Source organism: Caretta caretta, chromosome 6, assembly GCF_965140235.1.
Source record: "Caretta caretta isolate rCarCar2 chromosome 6, rCarCar1.hap1, whole genome shotgun sequence".
Taxonomy (NCBI): domain Eukaryota; kingdom Metazoa; phylum Chordata; order Testudines; family Cheloniidae; genus Caretta; species Caretta caretta.
The window spans coordinates 69695508-69715269 of record NC_134211.1 but is presented as its reverse complement, the minus strand read 5'-3'; the positions used below and the strand labels follow the sequence as shown (position 1 = coordinate 69715269).

The 19762-nt window shown below is 46.1% G+C and overlaps 1 protein-coding gene across 1 annotated transcript in view; it reads right to left on the bottom strand.

Moving 5' to 3' along the window:
• LTK (leukocyte receptor tyrosine kinase) overlaps positions 1-19762 on the bottom strand; it is a 167924-nt gene that overhangs the window by 30262 nt on the left and 117900 nt on the right. Inside the window, exons 17-24 of the mRNA XM_048853213.2 lie at positions 19633-19731; positions 18966-19118; positions 16469-16579; positions 14326-14512; positions 13069-13159; positions 8020-8084; positions 5630-5759; positions 1071-1168 (exon numbers count right to left, since the gene is read on the bottom strand). Of these exons, the coding sequence (XP_048709170.1) occupies positions 1071-1168; positions 5630-5759; positions 8020-8084; positions 13069-13159; positions 14326-14512; positions 16469-16579; positions 18966-19118; positions 19633-19731 (934 nt within the window). The remainder of the gene's footprint in view (positions 1-1070; positions 1169-5629; positions 5760-8019; positions 8085-13068; positions 13160-14325; positions 14513-16468; positions 16580-18965; positions 19119-19632; positions 19732-19762) is intronic.

Below are 19762 nucleotides of genomic sequence, written 5' to 3'. Positions count from 1 at the left end.
TTAAAACTAGATAATACAATCCATAAATCCACTTAACCGGGCACACATAAACTGCAATACGCTGAAAGCGAACGAACGAGTGAGAGTGCCACTGTCAACCCCTCCGCATTGTGGAACTCCCACTCTCCCCTCAGGATATCTCGCAGGGCCGGCTCCAGGCACCAGCGTAGGAAGCACGTGCCTGGGGCGGCACTCTGAAAGGGGCGGGATTCCGGCCAATCTTAGGGCGGCGCTCCTCCGGCTGCCCTTCGGTGACGCTCCTCCTGCTGTGCCACCCTTTTCCTCCAGCGGTGCTCCTCCTGCCGTGCCCCCCAATGGGTGGTCTTGCGCACCCCACTTTGGAGACCACTGCTGTAGCTGAACTGCTGGAAGTGTACACAGTCAAGGGGGAGATTTTTAGAAGTACAACAAGGAGCCTAATTCCCATTGAAAGTCAATAGGATTTGGGTACCTGACTCCCATTTTTGCCTCTGAAAATCTTTATCCATAATGTTGTGCTTTAGCACTGTATGCAAAGCAGCAGGGTTCACACCATTTTGTCACAACATGGAAACCTCTATAATATTTGCTATTAAAGTGGCATCATTAGTTGTGTTGTGTTCGGGGATTAGCTAACGTCCGCAAACCTTCCTAATCATGAGTTATATTCTTGATTGACCGGTCACTTAGGTAGTCACTTGTGAAGGCACCACAATAGTTTATCTTAGTGGTTTCCTAGGGCTATACAAGGAGACCTGCCTGCTTTTGGCTTCAGACCAAGCTCTAACTTCAGACCACTTTTCAAGTCAAATAGGACCAATTTCAACCTGCTTATGGTTTTTGCTTCAGAAACATAGGAAATTCTTGTTCCCACATGTTTTTTGCAGTGAAACCTGTCGAAACCCTATGGGTTCAATTGAGCTTCTCCTTGAGATCTTGAGACTCAGTCTATCTTGGGGAGCGTAAAGCCACATGGATCCAAACTGAAAAACATGTATGCATATTCCCTTGCAAAGGGAAAACCATAGACTTTGTACAAGCCCAGTGGAGTTAAAGCAACCTTCACACTGGGCCAGACTGCCCCATCTCACCTGTGGATGAAGTGGTTCTCCTCCAGATATTTGCAGCCACAAGCAATGTCCCAGGCTATGTTCAGCAGGTCCTGCATTATCAGAGTGGATGGCTGATTCTGGATAAGAGAGAGATGCATCCAAGTGAGAAGAGGAGAAACGTGGTGAGGTGTGGGAGAGAGTATAGGAAAAATAGAATAGTTGGAGAGATAGGAAGGGAAAGAGAGAGATATACAGAAGGCGGGGGTGGGGGGAAGGAAATAAAAAGACAGGAATGAAGAGGAAGGGAGGTGGGTCAAAGGAGAGAAAAGGTTTCTATTTAAGGTTAACGTTTGCCAGACACAGGAAGTGAGTCTATTAGATTCCCCCTGAGAGTGTGTGTGTGGGGTGGGGGGAGTTTTGGCCCAGTCTAAATAAAATAGCCAACACTTGTATCAAAGGTGTGAAGCGAAAACTGCCCGCTGTGGCGAGCGGTGTGAAAATAAGCACAAAGGAGCTTTAAAAAGTGGGAGAAGGGAGACGTGGGCTTCTAAAGAATTACTATGGGGATGCTAATAGGTTACACAGCAAAAATTGGTGAGGTTAGCAGGGTGTCACTAGTCACCACCAGAGCACCTCCTTCTGGCCACATCTGGGGATTAGCTCTACCAGTCCAATATCCCTCCTGTGGTTGCTTGTTAGGGGGCTTATTCCTTCACCCACTTACTTCCCTGATCCTTCTCGCATGAACAGAGAGCAACAATACCCGAAGTCCAAAGGTGCAAACAATTCGATGTTTATTGGGGTGAACTTCCAGCAAGCATGATTCCAGTTTCCTTCCTTAGTATCCTCCTTCCCAGCTCTGACACCACAGAGCCTTACACCTGTGTCCCTGTTCCCATTCCTGCCCTTAGCCAAACATGATTCCAATTTCCCCTTTTTGCAAAACATGATTCCAATTTCCCCAGCCCCATTCCCTGTTCCCATTTCCCCTTTTTGCAAAACATGATTCCAATTTTCTTACCCCCATTCCCTGTTCTCATTTCCCTCACCCGAATGCCCACCACCACCCCCTTGGAAAATTTAATTACCAAGCTTCCATCCAATGTGACTGCACAGAGTTGCACATACAGTTACATTTATATAACTGGGTTTTATCTTTAAACAAAAACTTCCTTCTTGACATCTCACATAAGTATCCAAAGTACCCTCCATTAAAACTTCAGAAAAACAAAAGACTGTGGAAAGGCAGGTTGCACTTTGAAACTTTTTTTTTTTCTCTTCTTTCTCTCCACTCCCCCAGGACCAAGTCCCAGATCCAGTCTCTAAAGGTAGTCTGTTAACTCTGCTTTTGACTATAAACCCTTTTGTGCCACATCATCTTTAACTACCCCTAACTAACGTACAACCCTTCAGCAGCCTTTGCCGAAGCAGCACCAAACTTGAAAGATTACTGGCAGCTTCCCATAATGCTGCCCTTACTTCAAACCTCTCAAGCAGACTGAAGTGCCTCTTTTCCCTGGGAGGCATTCAGTCCCACATACCAAGGAGGGTGGGCTCCTCAGTCACCCCCCATACCTCTGGGTCCCCTAACATTGCTCACTCTATCACTCTTCCTATCTCACTCGTTTGGGACTCAGCTGCTCCCACTTCATGGCTTGGCCCTCTAGCCAGGTCACTGTAGTCCTCCCTTTCAAAGGTATCAAGGTTTCTTGGGACCCACTGTCCCAGGCAGTCCTTCCTCTCACTACACCTTAACAGCACCACTGTCCAGTGGCTGGTAGGGAAATCCAGGCCCCCCCTCTACATTGGGTTCCCTACAACAAGCAGTCAAGGTCTGCACAGTCCCAAACCTTACTGCTGTATCCCTGGCCTACTTCCTACCTTGCCCTTCTCTCACCCTAACACTGACTGCAGCCTCTCTCTGCAACTCCCCCTGCCCCCTTTTCTCCACTACTGGGCTTTATGCAGGCCCCTCCCGTTCCTCTCCAGCTAAGCCTCATCTCTAATTAGTTCGTGTTCCTTAGCTACTCCTCCTAGGTACAGCCTAGGCGGTTAATAGGCCCACCTGACCAGCTTAAGCCTTGTGTGGGGTAGACACCGCATCACAGTGGGACTCATTGAGAAGAGCACAGCTTAACTCCCATAGTGCTGGGAGTGTGGATTCCTCTGGGCTAAAAAAATCTGCATTAGGGCTACAGTGTATTCAGCAAACCATTGTGTGCTTGCTTAGACAGCCCCAAGGTGTTTTCATCAGTCTGTGCACTTAGAGAGCCTGGGAGAGCTTCAGCATCTGTGTGCACAGGATCCTACGTAAAGAGACCCCTTTGTGTTTATTATTCCTGAGTCCTACCTCTTCCCCATCACAAGGGATGTTACAGGTCTGGAAGTCATTAGGGTTTGGTGCTGGCACAGAGTACTGCAGTCTCCCATCTTTGCTCTCTCACATGCGCTCCCTCTCTCTGTCCTTTCAAAATATCCCAGACGGATGTGGTTTTTAAAATACCTCACAAATTTTTGCTATGTGACCCATTAGCATCCCAGAGTCATTCTTTAGAAGTCCCCTTCTCCCACTTTTTAATGCTCCTTTGTGCTTATTTTCACACCGCTTGCCACAGCAGCAGTTCACACTTCACACCTTTGGCCATTTTATTTAGACTGGGCCAAAACTCACCCCCCTCCCCCCAACACACACACACTCACTTGTGACACCCACTTATTCTCTGGCAATCATATCTTCCCCTGCAGGGAAAGTTCCTTGGTGTGTCTCCAGGAAAGTTGTTATGACAAGTGCTTTCCAGTGCTCTGGGGAGAGGTAGCGAGAAATTACTACCAAGCACAGTGAAGCTCAGGGAGATGTCAAGGCAAATTTCTCTTTTTTCTCCTGTTGTTTCTGGATGCTGTTACCTTGTTCATTTCACAGCCTGGAACCATTTAATTAGTACTCCAGCTGTTGGCAGCTGGTGTTTAATCAGCTAGATGGGTCGTGTCTTTATTGTACAGAACACTTGCATATTTGCCATTGAAGGTTAGAGTTATAAACAAGTACCTTATAAAGGTGAAAGCGAGGGAGTAAATAAGAGACAGGCAGGCAGAGATCAGCATGTTTTGGGATACCTTTGTCAGGAGGCAGATGGAGTTTCATTTTTACTGTGGCTAAACAAACCCATGGCAAGATCTAGAGCTGGCTGAATTTTTCCAGGAACATTCCTTTGAATTTGGAAGGGCTGTTTTGGTTCAACTAAATTCTTGCCCCTTTTTGTTTGTTGCTAGCAAACATTCTTGATAGCAGGTTTGTTTTCTCACAAATGTTTAGGGAAAGACTGTTCTTCACACTATTACTCGTATTCACTGTGTGCAAATGAGAACATTAGCTCTTCGCTGTTTAGTCACTATTCATCGTTCCATAGGCCTTGTCTCCTCACAAAAGTTGTATAGTACTACTTTCACTATACTGATGTAGTTAAAGCCCTACAACCCCCTTGGTGTGGAGGTGGTTGAAAGTACTTATACTTTACTTATATACTTATACCTATACTTTAGTATAATTTATTCTAGTATGAGAAGGGGAATACACTGCATAATACAGGTACAGTTTAATTGTAGCTGTGTTGGGCCCACAATATTAGAGAGACAAGGTGTCTGAGGTAATATATTTTATTGGACCAACTTCTGTTGGTGAGAGAGAGAAGCTTTTGAGCTGACCTGAAGAAGAGTTCTGTGTATTTTGAAAGCTTCTCTCTCTCACCAACAGAAGTTGGTCCAATAAAAGATATTACCAAACCCACCTTGTCGCTAATACACATGTGTACGACACCTTTATGTTGCTATAACTGTGTCCACACTGTGCGTTGTAGCTAACTGATATAGCTATACCGGTACAAACAATGGTTGTAGAGTAGGCCTTATTCTCCTGTTTAGAAAGTTTCACTTATCCACGCACGGAGCAGAAGGAATATCATACAAGTTACATTACCAGTGACACACTCTGAATAACCAATAGCAAATAGCTGAAATTAGCAGTTTGTGAACAGCCAATACAATGAAAACTGCTCATCCAAATTATTCATGGAGCCTTTTGCCCATAACAAATACACTGGTGGAAATCAGCATTGATTCATGAACAACCCACAAGCAGAAAACCCAAGGCTAATTCCAGGTTGTTATTTATTTGCATTGGCTATTTCATTCAGCACTAATGGAACATGTAGGGCCAGGTCCTCAGCTGGTGTAAACTGACATAGCTCCATTGAAGTCAATGCAGTGATGTCAATGTCCTTGCTGTAATTTCAGCTTTTCACTTGACACAGCAGTATGATGGAGGCTGAGGGAACATTTTCAAGTGCTGTTGTCCTGCTGACCCTGGCGGAGAACAGGGGAGGCGACAGGAAAACATCCTTTACTTTGTATCCTCCTTGATTGCTAATAAACTGGAGTCTTTGAAATATGTGATCAAGAATCATTTTCTGTTATTGGCATCTGCTCAAGTCAAGGGAAGGGGGGAAATGTCTAGAGGTTTGTAGAAATTGGGAATCAAGAGGTCAGCCCTATTAAAATCCTGTAATGAAAACAGACAAGTGGAAAGGGAAAGATGGTCTCACCACCCGGGGTCGATTCTGCCGAAGGAAGCTCTTCATATCTCCACCGGCCATGAGCTCCAGCAGAATGAAGCGAGGCAGTGTCTGAAGGCTCACGCCAATGCACCGCACAATGTTCTGGTGACTGAACTTACTGCGAATCGACCACCACAGCGACATGGAAAGGAGGAGACAAAATCAGAGAAGGGATAAAACCTCTTACCCAACTCCCCCTGAACTTTGGTGAAGCAGATTAAATAGAACCTGGTTCTGAAACACACTGTCAAAGAAAATCTAGACCTCAGCTAAATCAAAGCATGGTGCCCTCAGCCCACCTCTACTTACAAGGAACCCAAAGAGATTCTGCTTAGCCTTGCCTTAATCCAACTTCTTCAGAAAGTGGGAGAAAAGTGGCAAAAGCTACCAAATACAACAGCACCTTCTCTCCACACACGCCGCCCGCCATGGTTCTCTAATGCAGAGAAGATTAATGGATTTAACTGTGACAGGGGTCATGGGAGAAAGGAAATGTGATATCTTATAGCTTTTAAATCCAGAATATTACAGCTATTTGAAATGAAATGGTATCATGTGGGGATTTCATTTTTTTCATTGTTTGTTAAATAAATTTCTGTGTAGTTGGGGGTCTCAGTTCAGTGTCCAGTATGCCAGAAACAGGACCAGATAGTGCCAATTGTAGCAACTGGTTTTGTAATTTTTCTGTCCCCAAGGAACTGGCTGGAGACTATCAACTCATTTAACATAGGCTGCCGAACTATCATCAGAAGGCTGCGACTTTTGATCACTACCAACCTGGGTTAGATATGAACTGAGGACTTTGGTGGGGTGGAGGGACAGCGAGGGAAGACCCTACTAAATAAATCAAAACATTATGAAATGATCCAGTGGGTTGCTTTTAAAAATCATGTGTCAGCACTGCTGCCTCTTGCCTTGCCAGTCAGAACTCCAACAGTCTGCAGGAGATGGACTGATGTTAATAGATCAATCCCAGCTGCATGCTGTGAGATGAAGTCATCCACATACAAACACGTACAGGAATGATTTTATTCCAAACATTCAAAGAGCAATAAAAATAAATAACCCCCAGCAATACATTTCACGATGGCTTTCAGACACTTTATTTTGTCTAAAAGCTTGCAAGAAATTATAATAGGTATGGCTCTTTCTGGATTTTTCTGGTGAGTGCTTTGCCAGGCAAGATCTGTGCAATGCCACGGTAAGTGAGAGCCACCTCCCCAGTAAAGCAGCTATGTGCTCTGAAAGAGATTAGGGAAGTTCTTCCAGATCATCTCCCTCTTTTCAAACTTTCTTTGTGAGTTTGATTTAGTTGCATAAACCCCAGGTTTGAAATACCTAGAGTGCATGGAATTACGGGGATGGCTCAGCCCTCTAGCTTTCCTAGGCAGATAAATTATACACCACCTAGCTCATGAGAAGGCCTTTGAGATCCGGCCATATAAATTATTGTCTGGTCTATTCTGCACAGACATCAAAAGACAGATTGTGCCTGAGTAGCATTGGCCTGCACTGAAGGAGGTGAGAAGCTGCACTACACCGGTTCCCTATTCAAGACTTCACCCCTCAAGAGGGTTCAGAGTGCCCCACTCCGCTGCCCGGTGCGGAGACATGGGGCCTTTGGGGTGACTAGTCCTGCAGAAGGCATTAGGAAGTCCCTGTGGTTAGGGGAGCACAGGAGCTACAGCTGTAGTTGGCTACTGCTTGAAGGGCACAAAGGGGAAGCTTCATGCGTTGTCTCCTTGTGCAGCCATCCATGAAAGAGGCAGGTCCAGGGCTGTCCCTAAACACCCCATAGCATTTTTAATAAGAGAAAGGTTTGCCCCAATGTCCTTGGCTGAAAAATCCCTCCTTGGCATGCAGCATGTTGCGTGCCATCTGACTGCTGCTCTCCACCCCAGTGGTGGCTGAATTTGAGTAGGGTTGCATGGCTATAGGGCTAAATCCTGTAGTTCGCATATTACACAGTTTTCCATTCAATCAAAGGGAGTTTCCTTACACAAGGACTGCTGAATGTGAGATCGACATGGCCAATGGCCCTGGGATTTCCTGAGATGAAAGTTACAATATACATATAACACTGTTAAAAGAATTTAGTGCTTATTTCCCAAACAACCACTGGAGAAGTTACTTTCGGCTTTGCTGAGATAACCAGTAAGGGTCTCATGTACAAGGTGGACACATGTCCATTAGAAACTAGGCTGATGCACTAACTCATAGGTCACCAAACAGCCATCGGCTGTAGCAATTTGTAGTTAATATCAATCAGGGCTGGATTGGTTGTGGTCATTGGAACCAGTGACTTAAATGTGACAGTCTCTCCATCCTGTTATTAATCTCCTGAGTCAGTGAGTTAATATTTCTGGTTAGAAATATACCTGATTATCAGTGCTTCCATCAGAAAATCCATCTCATCCTGCTCAGAGCAGATTTCTGGCAATGTCTGTTGAGAGGGAACGAAAGGGGAGAAGCACCCAGAAGAAAAGAAGATATTTAAGAGACGTATAATAAAGCCAGCGAAGACACAATATGATTATGTGGTAGCTATGATGAGGGTCTCTCTTTCCTCTTCCAATCCTCTATTCACTGGGTCGTATACTACACAAGTGGTGGGAAAGAAACACGAGCTGACTGGCCTACGCGAAGAATATTCTTGTGCGTGCATTTAACTACATGCAGTGCTTTTGTAGCTAGAGAAAATCACACCTGATTCCATACAAAGAAGTGTAGTTGCTAGGGAACTACAGGTCTGAATAGTTCATTTAAAACAATGTGTACTAATGGCATTGACAGCTACAAACTGCAGGTGCAGGTCTGCGCAGGATGGTGTGGCCACCGCTGTAGAGGATGGTATGGCTGCTGCTATGTGTGTGCAGACTGAGGAGACGGGCTGTCTGCTACTGACTGCAGGCTAGGCTGTGAGGGAGAACATGGCTAATGCCATTTGCAGCGTGGGCTTTGGAGGGTGGGGCGGCATTTTGCAAAATGCCCAAGGGATGGTCTATTTCAATCTACTACATTGGTGCGTGCACCATTTACAAAAGGAGTATGTTTGATGTATTCTTTAAAGCTCCCTATTCTACTATTGATGTATTCTTTAAAGCTCCCTGTTCTACTATTTGATGTATTCTTTAAAGCTCCCTATTCCCACTCTGTCAAAGAAACTCTGTGAAAGAAGGGACGGATGGATACAGCCAGACCATGATGAACCCAGCTTCTGTGTGATGATCGCCCCATCTGGGCACCATGAAGTGATTTGTGTGCGCTCAGCCCATATGACCTTAACTAACACTCCCTCTCTCATCTACCATATGGTCATTATATCATCTTCCAGAAGGAAGTACAGCAGATTTTCAGCAGTTTCATTTGCTGGGGGCTATGTGAATACCTGGGAAGGCTGCAGACAGGACACAAACAGGGAGCAGTCCTTGCTCACTCACACAGAAGCTGGCCACAGTCTGGCCCTGAATCATTAAAACGGAAGCAATAAATAACATCTGAATGTACTTCTTCCCTCTATTTACTTTTGCACGTCACTCAGGACTGTGAAGCTAGACTAGACCGTTTCACTTGCAGCGTTTAGCAGTTTCAATTCTGGGTTCTCACACTTACTCAGGGTATGTCTACACTGCAGTTAGACACCCACAGCTGGCCCATGCAAGCTGACTTGGGCTGGGACTGCTGGGCTGTTTAGTTGCTGTGTAGACATTTTGGCTCGGGCTGCAGTGTGAGCTCTGGGACCCTCTCACCTCACAGGGACCTAGCGCATGGGCTCCAGCCAGAGCTTGGACATCTACACTGCAATTCAACAGCCCTGCAGCCTGAGCCCCATTAGCCTGACTCAGCTGGGTTTTTAATTGCCAGCCTAGACATATCCTCCGTGTCTTTACAGCACACTTAGCTCGAGTGTTAACCCCAATTCAACTCACATGCACACACAAAAACCTCTAGCTCGAATTAAATGAGGTCTTAAACTCAAGCTAGCTGGCCTGCCAGGGGGGTGGGGGGGGGGAAGAGATAGACGCTCCAGTGTTGCAGCTGCTTGAGCTAGTAATTCAGTGGTGATGCAATAGCTTGAGTTACAACAAGCTATTTATATTTGGGGGAGGGATAGCTCAGTGGTTTGAGCATTGGCCTGCTAAACCCAGGGTTGTGAGTTCAATCCTTGAGGGGGCCATTTAGGGATCTGGGGCAAAAATTGGGGATTGGTCAAAGCAGGGGGTTGGACTAGATGATCTCCTGAGGTCCCTTCCAACCTTGATATTCTATGATTCTATGAACTCATCAGCTGCCAATCTAATCAGGCTGCTAATCCAATTACTCTGTGCTGCTCGTGAAATCACTCTATGCAACTCCAGTGCTGGTTTGAAGTGTGGTCGCGCTCACTGGAGCTAGGCAGGTTGGAGTGCAGTAACTTGCGTGTACTGACTTGAGCGAAGTGCTGCAGTGGAGACATGCCCTCAGTGCTGCAGGGTTGGGTTTTGCCACTTGCAGGGGAACGTATACACAAAAATGACACAAATGAATCTCATTGACATTAAAAAATGATTCATGAAAGTCTCACGATTAATATTAGATTTTTAAACCTTTTTTTGGTAACAAAGCCTAACTGGGGGGAGGCCCTAAAACACAACACTTGATCATGGCCCTTTGATACATGAGTTTACGGTACTATAATTAATGCTACTAAGCACCATTTAATTTCAGAAGTTCAGGGCTCACAACCTTTGTAGGCAACTTTACCAATATACGAGAACACTAGCTAGTGTCCACTGCCTTCCAGTCACTTGTGTGTTAGCTTGGGCATTCCAAATTCCTTAGCAGGCTGGAGTACCTGTTACTGAATGAGAATGGCAGAGCACCAGAACCTACGACAGGGACTTATCAAGGGGCGAACATCAGAACAGCCATACTGGATCAGACCAATGGGCCATCTAGCCCAGTATCCTGTCTTCCAACAGTGGCCAATGCCAGGTGCTTCAGAGGGAATGAACACAATGGGCAATCATTGAGTGATCCATCTCCTGTTGTCCACTCCCAGCTTTTGGCAAACAGAGGCTAGGGACACCCAGAGCTTGGGTTGAATCCCTGACCATCTTGGCTAATAGCTATTGATGGACCTATTCTCTATGAATTTATCTAATTCTTTTTTAAACCCCATTATAGTTTAGACCTTCACAACATCCCCTGGCAAAGAGTTCCACAGGTTGACTGTGCACCATGTGAAGAAGTACTTCCTTCTGTTTGTTTTAAACCTACGGCCTATTAATTTCATTGAGTGACCCCTGATTTCTGTGTTATGTGAAGGGGTAAATAACACTTCCTTATTCACTTTCTCCACATCATTCATAATTTTATAGACCTCGATCTTCTTCCCTCTTAGTCGTCTCTTTTTCAAGCTGAAAAATCCCAGTCTTTTTAATCTCTCTGCTTACAGCAGCTGTTCCATACCCTTAATCATTTTTGTTGCCCCTCTCTGCGCCTTTTCCAATTCTAGTATCTTTTTAGAGATGGGGCAACCAGAACTGCACATAGTATTTAAGGTGTGGGCATACCATGGATTTATATAGTGGTATTTTGATATTTTCTGTCTTATTATCTATCCCTTTCCTAATGGTTCCTAACATTCTGTAAGCTTTTTTTGTCTGCCGCTGCACACTGAACAGATGTTTTCAGAGAACTATCTACAGTGACTCCAAGAGCTCTTTCTTGAATGGTAACAGCTAATTTAGACCCCATCATTTTATATGGATAGTTGGGATTATATTTTCCAATGCGCATTACTTTGCATTTATCAACTTTGAATTTCATCTGCCATTTTGTTGGCCAATCACCCAGTTGCCTGGTCACCCAGTTTTGTGAGATCCTTTTGTAACTCTTCACCATCTTGTTTTGGACTTCACTATCCTGAGTACTTTTGTATCATCTGAAAATTTTGCCACCTCACAGTTTACCCATTTTTCTGGATCATTTATGAATATGTTGAAGAGCACTGGTCCCAGTACAGATTCCTGGGGGACACCACTATTTACCTCTCCATTCTGAAAACTGATAATTTATTCCTACTCTTTGTTTCCTGTCTTTCCAGTTATTGATCTGTGAGAGGATCTTCGCTCTGAGCCCATGACTGCTTACTTTGCTTAAGAGCCTTGGGTGAAGGACTTGTCAAAGGCTTTCTGAAAGTCCAAGTACATATATCCACTGGATCACCCTTGACCACATTTGTTGGACTGCCTCAAAGAATTCTAGTAGATTGGTGAGGCATGATTTCCCTTTAAAAAAGCCCTGTTGACTCTTCCCCAAAAAGTCATGTTCTTCTAGGTGTCTGATAATTCTGTTCTTTCCTATAGTTTCAATCAGTTTGCCTGGTACTGCAGTTAGGCTTACCAGCCTGTAATTGCCAGGATTGCCTCTGGAGCCTTTTTTAAAAAGGAAGAGGAGTCTGGAGTATCAGTCACAAAGCCTAGAGTATCCGTAATGGCTGGAACAGTGTCTATGGGTACATCTACGCTTGGAGCTGGGGGTGATTCCCAGCTCGAGGAGACATACCTGTGCTAGCTCTGACCAAGCTAGTGTGCTAACAATAGAGTGCAGCTGTGGCAGTGCGAGCTGTGGGACAGGCTGGCCTCCCCGAGTACACGCACCAAGGGAATCTGAGGGCACCTCCATGGCGCAGCTAGCTGCTCGCACTGCCACAGCTGCTCTCTGTTTTAGCACGCTAGCTCGACGAGCGCTAGCACGAGTATGTCTCCTCGAGCTGGGAATCACACCCCCAGCTCCAAGTGTAGCTGTAGCCTACGTGACTATTCCTGTACTGAAAGGCTCTCAGCGAACACCATAAGAGACACTCAAGCTTTTGGGTGGAACTCTCTGCTGGTATCAAACAGCAGAGCTCCCTGACTTCAGTGGAGCTGCGCTACTGACACTAGTGGAGGATTTAGCACCTTGTTTTAATTTTAGCTAATATATTTTATATGGATGGGTGACTGAGATTCATACAGCCTCCTCTTAGATGTAGTAGGAGAGCTCTCTCTGGCCTTGGCAGCAGAGCCTGAGGGACAGACTCTCCTCTTCAGGTTCTGCCGTGCAGAGGCCTTTGACTCAATGGGCCCAGTTATTCCACTGACATTAACATACCAGTTCCCACCCCCATTAGACCATCAGGTGTAGCCACTACAAAGTCATGCTGCAAACGAGAACTGTTTATTTGCAATCTGCTGCTATTGCCACGTGGCTTAAAAATCAAAACAATGGGAAGCTCATAACTCCCACATGTGACATTAGCAGCATGTGTAACACTGTTAACCATGCAGTATATGATAATTGTAACAAGCCATTTCTAATGGGAACCTTAATATGGTAACATCACTCTCATGGGTATTCGCTACTGTACAGGAAAGATTAGGCCATTAGCTGTAGGTACTGACCTTGATAGCCACCTGAAGAGGGTTGGGATCCCCTGAGATTCCTATCACAGTCCCCTCATAAACCTCACCAAATGCACCATGCCCTAGGGCCCTGAAGGGAAGAGAAAAAGCAGGTATTACTGGGTCAAGTTCAGGAATAGGTTCTGGATCTGTTCTCGTAACTGGAATCCAGGGCAAAGTAATCAGTCCCAGACATGACCTGGTGTCAAAATGTCCAGAATCACCTCTGGACCCATTCTGGTGCTGTAATGTTGGACCTCCAGTAGTACTGAAAACACAGCAGTCTACTGTACGCTGACAAAGTCACTACCTGAATCTATACTGGTACCAGCACCCTAGATTTGGTGACAGATCTATATAACAAGATTCAAGGAATGTCACTCGGTGCGCCACTCTGAAGCAGAAAAGAGTCAATGTGAAGCAATGGAAGCAGCTACAAGCATGGTTTAGGGGTCTTTGTTCAGAATATCACCTGGTTGAATCATCACTGAGATTCGCAGTCTGTTACCATCCAATTTTTAAATTCTCAGCCATTTTCAGCTTTTCTACACACGTGACTCCACGAAACACACCTGGGCAACAGCATGGGCTTTCAGCTACTAGTGATGATATTAAGGCGACAGTGAATCAGGGCGTCAGAGAGAGAGAAGGCTGTGGGCTGATGTCTGAAGGCGGTGAAGTAACAGAATAAATATAGGTGGTAAAATTTTGCCCATACTCCCTATGCCCTCTTAACTGACATCAGCTGGATTGCAGGGGCCATGTGAGTAGCCCAGGGTGTCTTTCCCTGTGATGTGAGTTTCTGTTCTGATGCAGAAAAGGAAACGTTGCTATGGACCTGGAAGGGATTTGTTGGGAGCCAGGGAGCCCTAGTAATTCAGGACATCCCAAAAGTGTAATGGAGAGAACCGTACAGGGAATCTTCTTACTTCGACCTGGAAGCCAATCAGTCAATGGGACACGTGACTCATGAGTTTAAGTTAAACATGTGCTTAAGTCAGGGCCTAATTCTTACAAAGTGGTGCCTTGTAGAACAAAAAAGTGAGGCATAGGTGTTATAAGCAGCTGTCATGAAAGCCACATTTAGGCTGTACCATGCTGGACTGTGAGCTGCCAACTAGCCCTCAGTCTCTTGTTCTCCATGCTCCATGGCACATTTTACACATTCAAACAAAATAAATACGTGACCCTGCTACCTTTACCAAAGGCTACAATTCCTCTCCTGAATCAAGGAGCAGGCCCAGCAGCAAGCCTTACCGAAGCAGGGAGATGTTTTTCCGGGGGATCTCCTTCAGCTCGCTCAGCGTGGCAGCCTTTCCTGCAAAGCAGTAGTTGGGGTTGTAATCAGTCATGATGGTGGAGGTGCGGATTTTGCTCAGTTTATATTCTGGGCTCTGCAGTCGTGCTCTGGCTCCTTCCAGCTGCTGCTTCTTACGGTGATAAACTATGGGTAGAGCACAAAAGAACAGAGGGTGAAATGTCAACATGTGGGTAGAGCAGAGGAAATAATATCAGCAGCACAGAACAATCAACAACACAAAGAGACCAAGTCAGCAGTTATGAATCCAAGTAATATTCTTAAATCCCCAGCATCATCCCCATTCTTTCTCTTTGCAGCAACTTCTCCATCTTGAATGGGATACATGAGCATGGAGTATTGGCCATATGTAGTCCTGGACCCCGGGTGGAGCCTTGGCTCCATCTCCCTTTCTCTGGAGCAGCCTCCCCTGAACCAATGAGCAAGAGGACTTGCTGTCTCTCAAGCAAAACAACAAAGCAAGTGGCAATCAGACAGAGCATGCCATGCTCTTGAATGAGTTCTGTCTTTAACCAGTGGTCATGACGGCAGTCTATGGATTAGTGGCTGCTAAGGGAGGGCCTGCTAAGTGATCTAGTGGTCTTTCTAAGTGGTTTTCTCCCCAGAAGGAGCAAGGCCAGCGCAGTCCCTGCTCATGGGGCTACTACTGTGCCCCATCCTTACATGGGGCAGGCAAAGGGTTATGTTTCTTGCTGGCTCCCCATGCCTTGACTTACGCAAGGATAGAACATAGTCTGGCCCCAATTATTAGCAGCAGCAGTAATGTAATCTGCAGGCAGACTAGTTTTCCTCTGGCTTTGGCTGGGTAGTCAGCAGTCTCCTTGCTGGAGCTCCTCTCAATTCCCCATCAGTACCATGGTTAGCAGAATATAGCTTTAAGGTGGGCTCCCTTCTTCCAGCGGGGCCAACTCAGAGGCTGGTAAAAGCCAGGTCGGGGACAGTGGGGTTGAGCAGCGCTGCAATTATTATGAGAAAATGGACTATTCTGCATAGCACCCCTCTTTCAGGGCCTTTACAAAGAAATTTTCAGGGTTGAGGACAAGCGGGTCAACTGAGCAATTCCTGGTGGAAGAGAAAGGCTGACAGGCCTCCGCTCCACTCCAGGGACTTTGTCCTTCTCCTGTAGATCCCAAAAGTTATTGCATCATCATAAAACCCAGAGTTCAGCACATCAGTGGGGACACTTGGCTATCACTGCCGCACCAGCGGAGACTCCAGCCGGAGACATGCGAGATCCTGCTTTGTCTCCCTTTCTCTTGTGCATTCCTTTCGGCCCTGCTATTTTTCATCCTGCCCTGTCTCTCTCCTTCTCTCTTGGGCTTTCCATTTGATCCTGAGGTCAACTGTACTACGCAGTATCAATTCAATGAAAAGAGATGGTCCAACCTGCTCTGCCCTGCCTGAGAGAGACTGGTGAAGGAGAGGGGACCAGCCCAGCCTGATGATGTCCCCGACCAGAAGAGGAGCCTGAGCCCAGGGCAAATGGTGTTATGGCCAACCCACCAATCTAGAGCATCTGCCTGGGACTGACCTGCCACCCGGAATCTTGGCAGCATCAACAAAAGCTGTATTTCTCCCCTCTTTACTATCCTGTCTCTTCTCCCCCTCGGATCTATTTGTCAAAAGCAGGACAGGCCACCACGCTTCCTATCTCGGAACAGCAACAGACCTAACCCTTTCCCCCCAGACCCCATCCCCCAAGACAAACAAACATCAAGAAGGGTTGGCTGGCGAAATAAGAGAGACTCTCTCTTTTAAAAGGCACTTTAATAGATTTTGGTTAAGTTCATTTTACATAATCATTCAATTTTAAACTGCTTCATAACTTGTTTTAGCTCTTTCTCTCATTGTATCCAAACCAATAAATCTCCAAACTTTAGCATACATTTCTTAGTCTGTTTGGCATGGAACGAAGCAAACTGAGGTCTCTATATATCAAACTCTGACCCTTGTTTAACAGTTTAACATGGGACAGTGACAGGGTCATGGTAACAACTTTGACTCTTTGGGCACATATATTCCATATAGATTAATACAACAGCAGGAATGAGTATACTAATACAAGCCAAAAATGTTCCTTACCGATGGATAGGCTGCCACAAGCCAGAGCCATTCCAAGCACTACAATCACAATGACCACAGCTAAGAGGAGCGGAAGAGGAAGGTGTCCCTCTGGGATGGGGCTGTGAGGAACTGGCCAAAACAAAGACACAGACACATTAACCAGCAGACAACCACAGCCCCATTAAAGAACTTCTCCCGCCATGGTTCCCCCCTTCCAAAAAGTAATATGATGATGGTGGTGAAGGACCATCACTTGCATGTTACAGCAAATTCCATTAGGGCCCCGGGAGTCGTAAACACTCATAAATCACTGTTCAACCAATGTAATTATCTAAACATGAACAGCTTAAAACAAACATATCCCTTATTCTGTTCTTCAGGTTCCTGATAGATGGAAAACAACACTGCCCACCAGCTGGAATTCCCCTATGGAAGCTCCATGTCTCAGAGTTGCAAGAGACAGTGTTAGAAAATAATGACGACTATCAGTCAAACGGGTATTAACTGGTGTGAAAAGAAGGGGACAGATTCATCTCTCGTGTAACTCCATGTTATTCAGCCATTCTATCTGGTGGTGTTACACGAGAGATGTGTTTAACCCAAGATGTTTACAGATAAATAAGGCTGCAAGTTTGCCATGGAGGTCACGGAAGCCATGGATTCCATGACTTTCCAGGACCGCCGTGACTTCTGCAGCTGCCACTGCAGCACAGACTGCCCATGGTGGAGCTGGCGCTTGGGGTGGGGGCAGTGCGCGGAGCTAGGAGCTGAGGGAGGGACATGTCGCCCCTTCCAGGGAGCTGCAAGGAGCCGGGTAGGGAGTCTGTCCGCCCCACCAACCCCGCCCCCCACAGCACTAACAGGGGTCCTGGGCTTTCTGCTGCTTCCCACCCCCGTACCCAGTACCCGCAGCACCCCCCGCCCCTCAGGCCACATCCTGAGCATCTGCGGTGCCCCCAGGGCCATCCCCCCAGCACCTATGGTGCCCCCTAGGCCACCCCCCCCGAGGACCTTGGGTCCTCTGGGTCGCCCCCCCCCATGAGCATCCATGGCACCCCCCAAGCCGCCCCACCCCCTAATATTTAGTATGGGGTATATAGTACAAGTCATGGACAAGTCATTTTTGTTTACTGCCCGTGACCCGTCCATGACTTTTACTAAAAATACCCGTGACTAAAATGTAGCCTTACTGATAAAACAATCCCTTCTGAAAATGATCATTTGTCCTGGATCCCCACTGGGGAACTTTCAGCTGCAAAGTTCTCTCAGAATGCATTGTTTGCTTGTCAGATGAATTTACACTGTGCTCTTTTACAGATGTCATGCTTTCAACTCAAACAACATTCAGTTTTTGAGGCTTTGGGGTGGTGCAACTCATCCTGGTCTGCAAGGTCACCCTTTTGAGGAGCGCCAGGAGAGGAGAATGAGTACTGGCACTGAAATGGTGTCTGGAGTTTTCAGTCCCATCTATTCCCAACACTCCTCATAATCCTGCATTCCCCAGAGTGAAATACAGAGAGATGTCTTCCCCCTCTCCTCCAAAGAATGGTGCTCACTCCCATCTAGGCTCCCCTTTCCAACTATGCAGACTCTCTGGCTCATCCCCAGTTTCTTGACCTAATTGATCATTACACAGTTACACACACACAATATATATATATATATATATATATATATATATATATATATATATATATATATATATATATATATAAAGGATAATATAGATACAAAAATAAATAACTGAATATTATTTTTATTTTCCTTACTCAGTGTGAAACTTGCTGCTGGTGCTGACCCACACCCTTGGTGTCTTGCTGAGGTGAACCAGGGGGTGGAGGTGGCACACCCAGCAAGCTTCGCCACCAAGGGCTGAATCCCAAGCCCTGCCGCCCAGGGCTGAAGCCAGGTTTATTTTGGGAGACCTCCAGAAACCTGCTTGCAGCCCCACAGTGGGCTGCGGATCCCCAGTTGAGAACTGCTGATCTAAGACTTTACAATGAGGGAACATTGTCTAGTAGTTAGAGTAGAAAAATGGCAGTCAGAAGATCTTTGATCTATTTCCAGCTCTGTGGCAAACTTCTTAACCTCTCTGGGCCAGACTTTCAAAAATATTTATGCACCTAAAGATGCAGATAGGCACCTGGTGAGATTTTCAAAAGTGAGATTTTCTAACCAGGACAGACACCTAATTCTCACTGATTTGAATAGAATTTAGGCCCCTAACTTGCTCAGGTGCTTTTGAAAATCTCACTAGGTGCCTACCTATGTCTTAGTGTCTTTGAAAATCTGTCCCTCGGTCTCGGTTTGCCTGCCTGTAAAACGTATATAATACCCAGCTCCCAGAGATGCTGGGAAGATTAACTGTTTAAAGTTTGAAATATCTCTGATGGCAGGCAACAGAGAGGAACAATATCATTTATGAGTCAAGTATCTTTACCTTGAGAAAGCTGGAAGGAGGGGAGATGCTAAGAAGACAGAAGAAATTCTGTGAGTATAAAGCTCCACCTATTACCTATGCAGGTGACATTGTCACTGGCCAGCACGGCTCCCATCTCACAAATACAGACAGGCAGATTGGTGTCAAGGTCCCGCTTGCAGTTGCCCGAGTGGCAGTGGCTGCAGTTCAGGTAGACCTGAATCTCCGCCTCCCCGTGGCTCTCCATGGCTGAATGAGAAGGAACCAGACGGAACAGAAGGGTTTAATTTATCTTCTCCCATGTAAAGGTAGAGAGCAAATGCAGGAGCTGTAATGTTAGTCTCCCGACTTAAGAAAACACACATCCCAACATAACACAGTCCAGACGTCAACCAGTTGAGGAGTGCCAGGAGAAGTGAATGAGTACTGGCACTGAAATTCACGCCCAAGAGCATGACCCCTCTGGATTAACCTTGAGGTGCAATGGGGAAGGGGGATGGGGAAGGCCGGGACTGAATACATGTAACTGTACCCGAAGATTGGTGTCACCTCTCAGCCTAGGAGAGAGTTGTAGGGGGAAAATGCTCAGCTAGTGTAAGCTGAAGGCAATGGAATTATGACAATTTACATTACCTGAGGTTCTGCATCATAGGAGTACATGTAGGGGTGGAGGTTATAGAAAGGGACAGAAGGAAAGAGAAGAGAGACAGGAGGGAAAGGGGAGGAAAGACGGTGGTGGGAGAATAGAAAAAGTGTGGTTTACCTGCCAGGGGATGCAGGAAGATCTCCCCAGCTGGATTCACAAAGGAAACACCATCCTGCCCATCAGCTGTGATATCATCAACATCTGATACATGCCCACCTAGACAAAAAGAGGCACCATCATGTGCAAG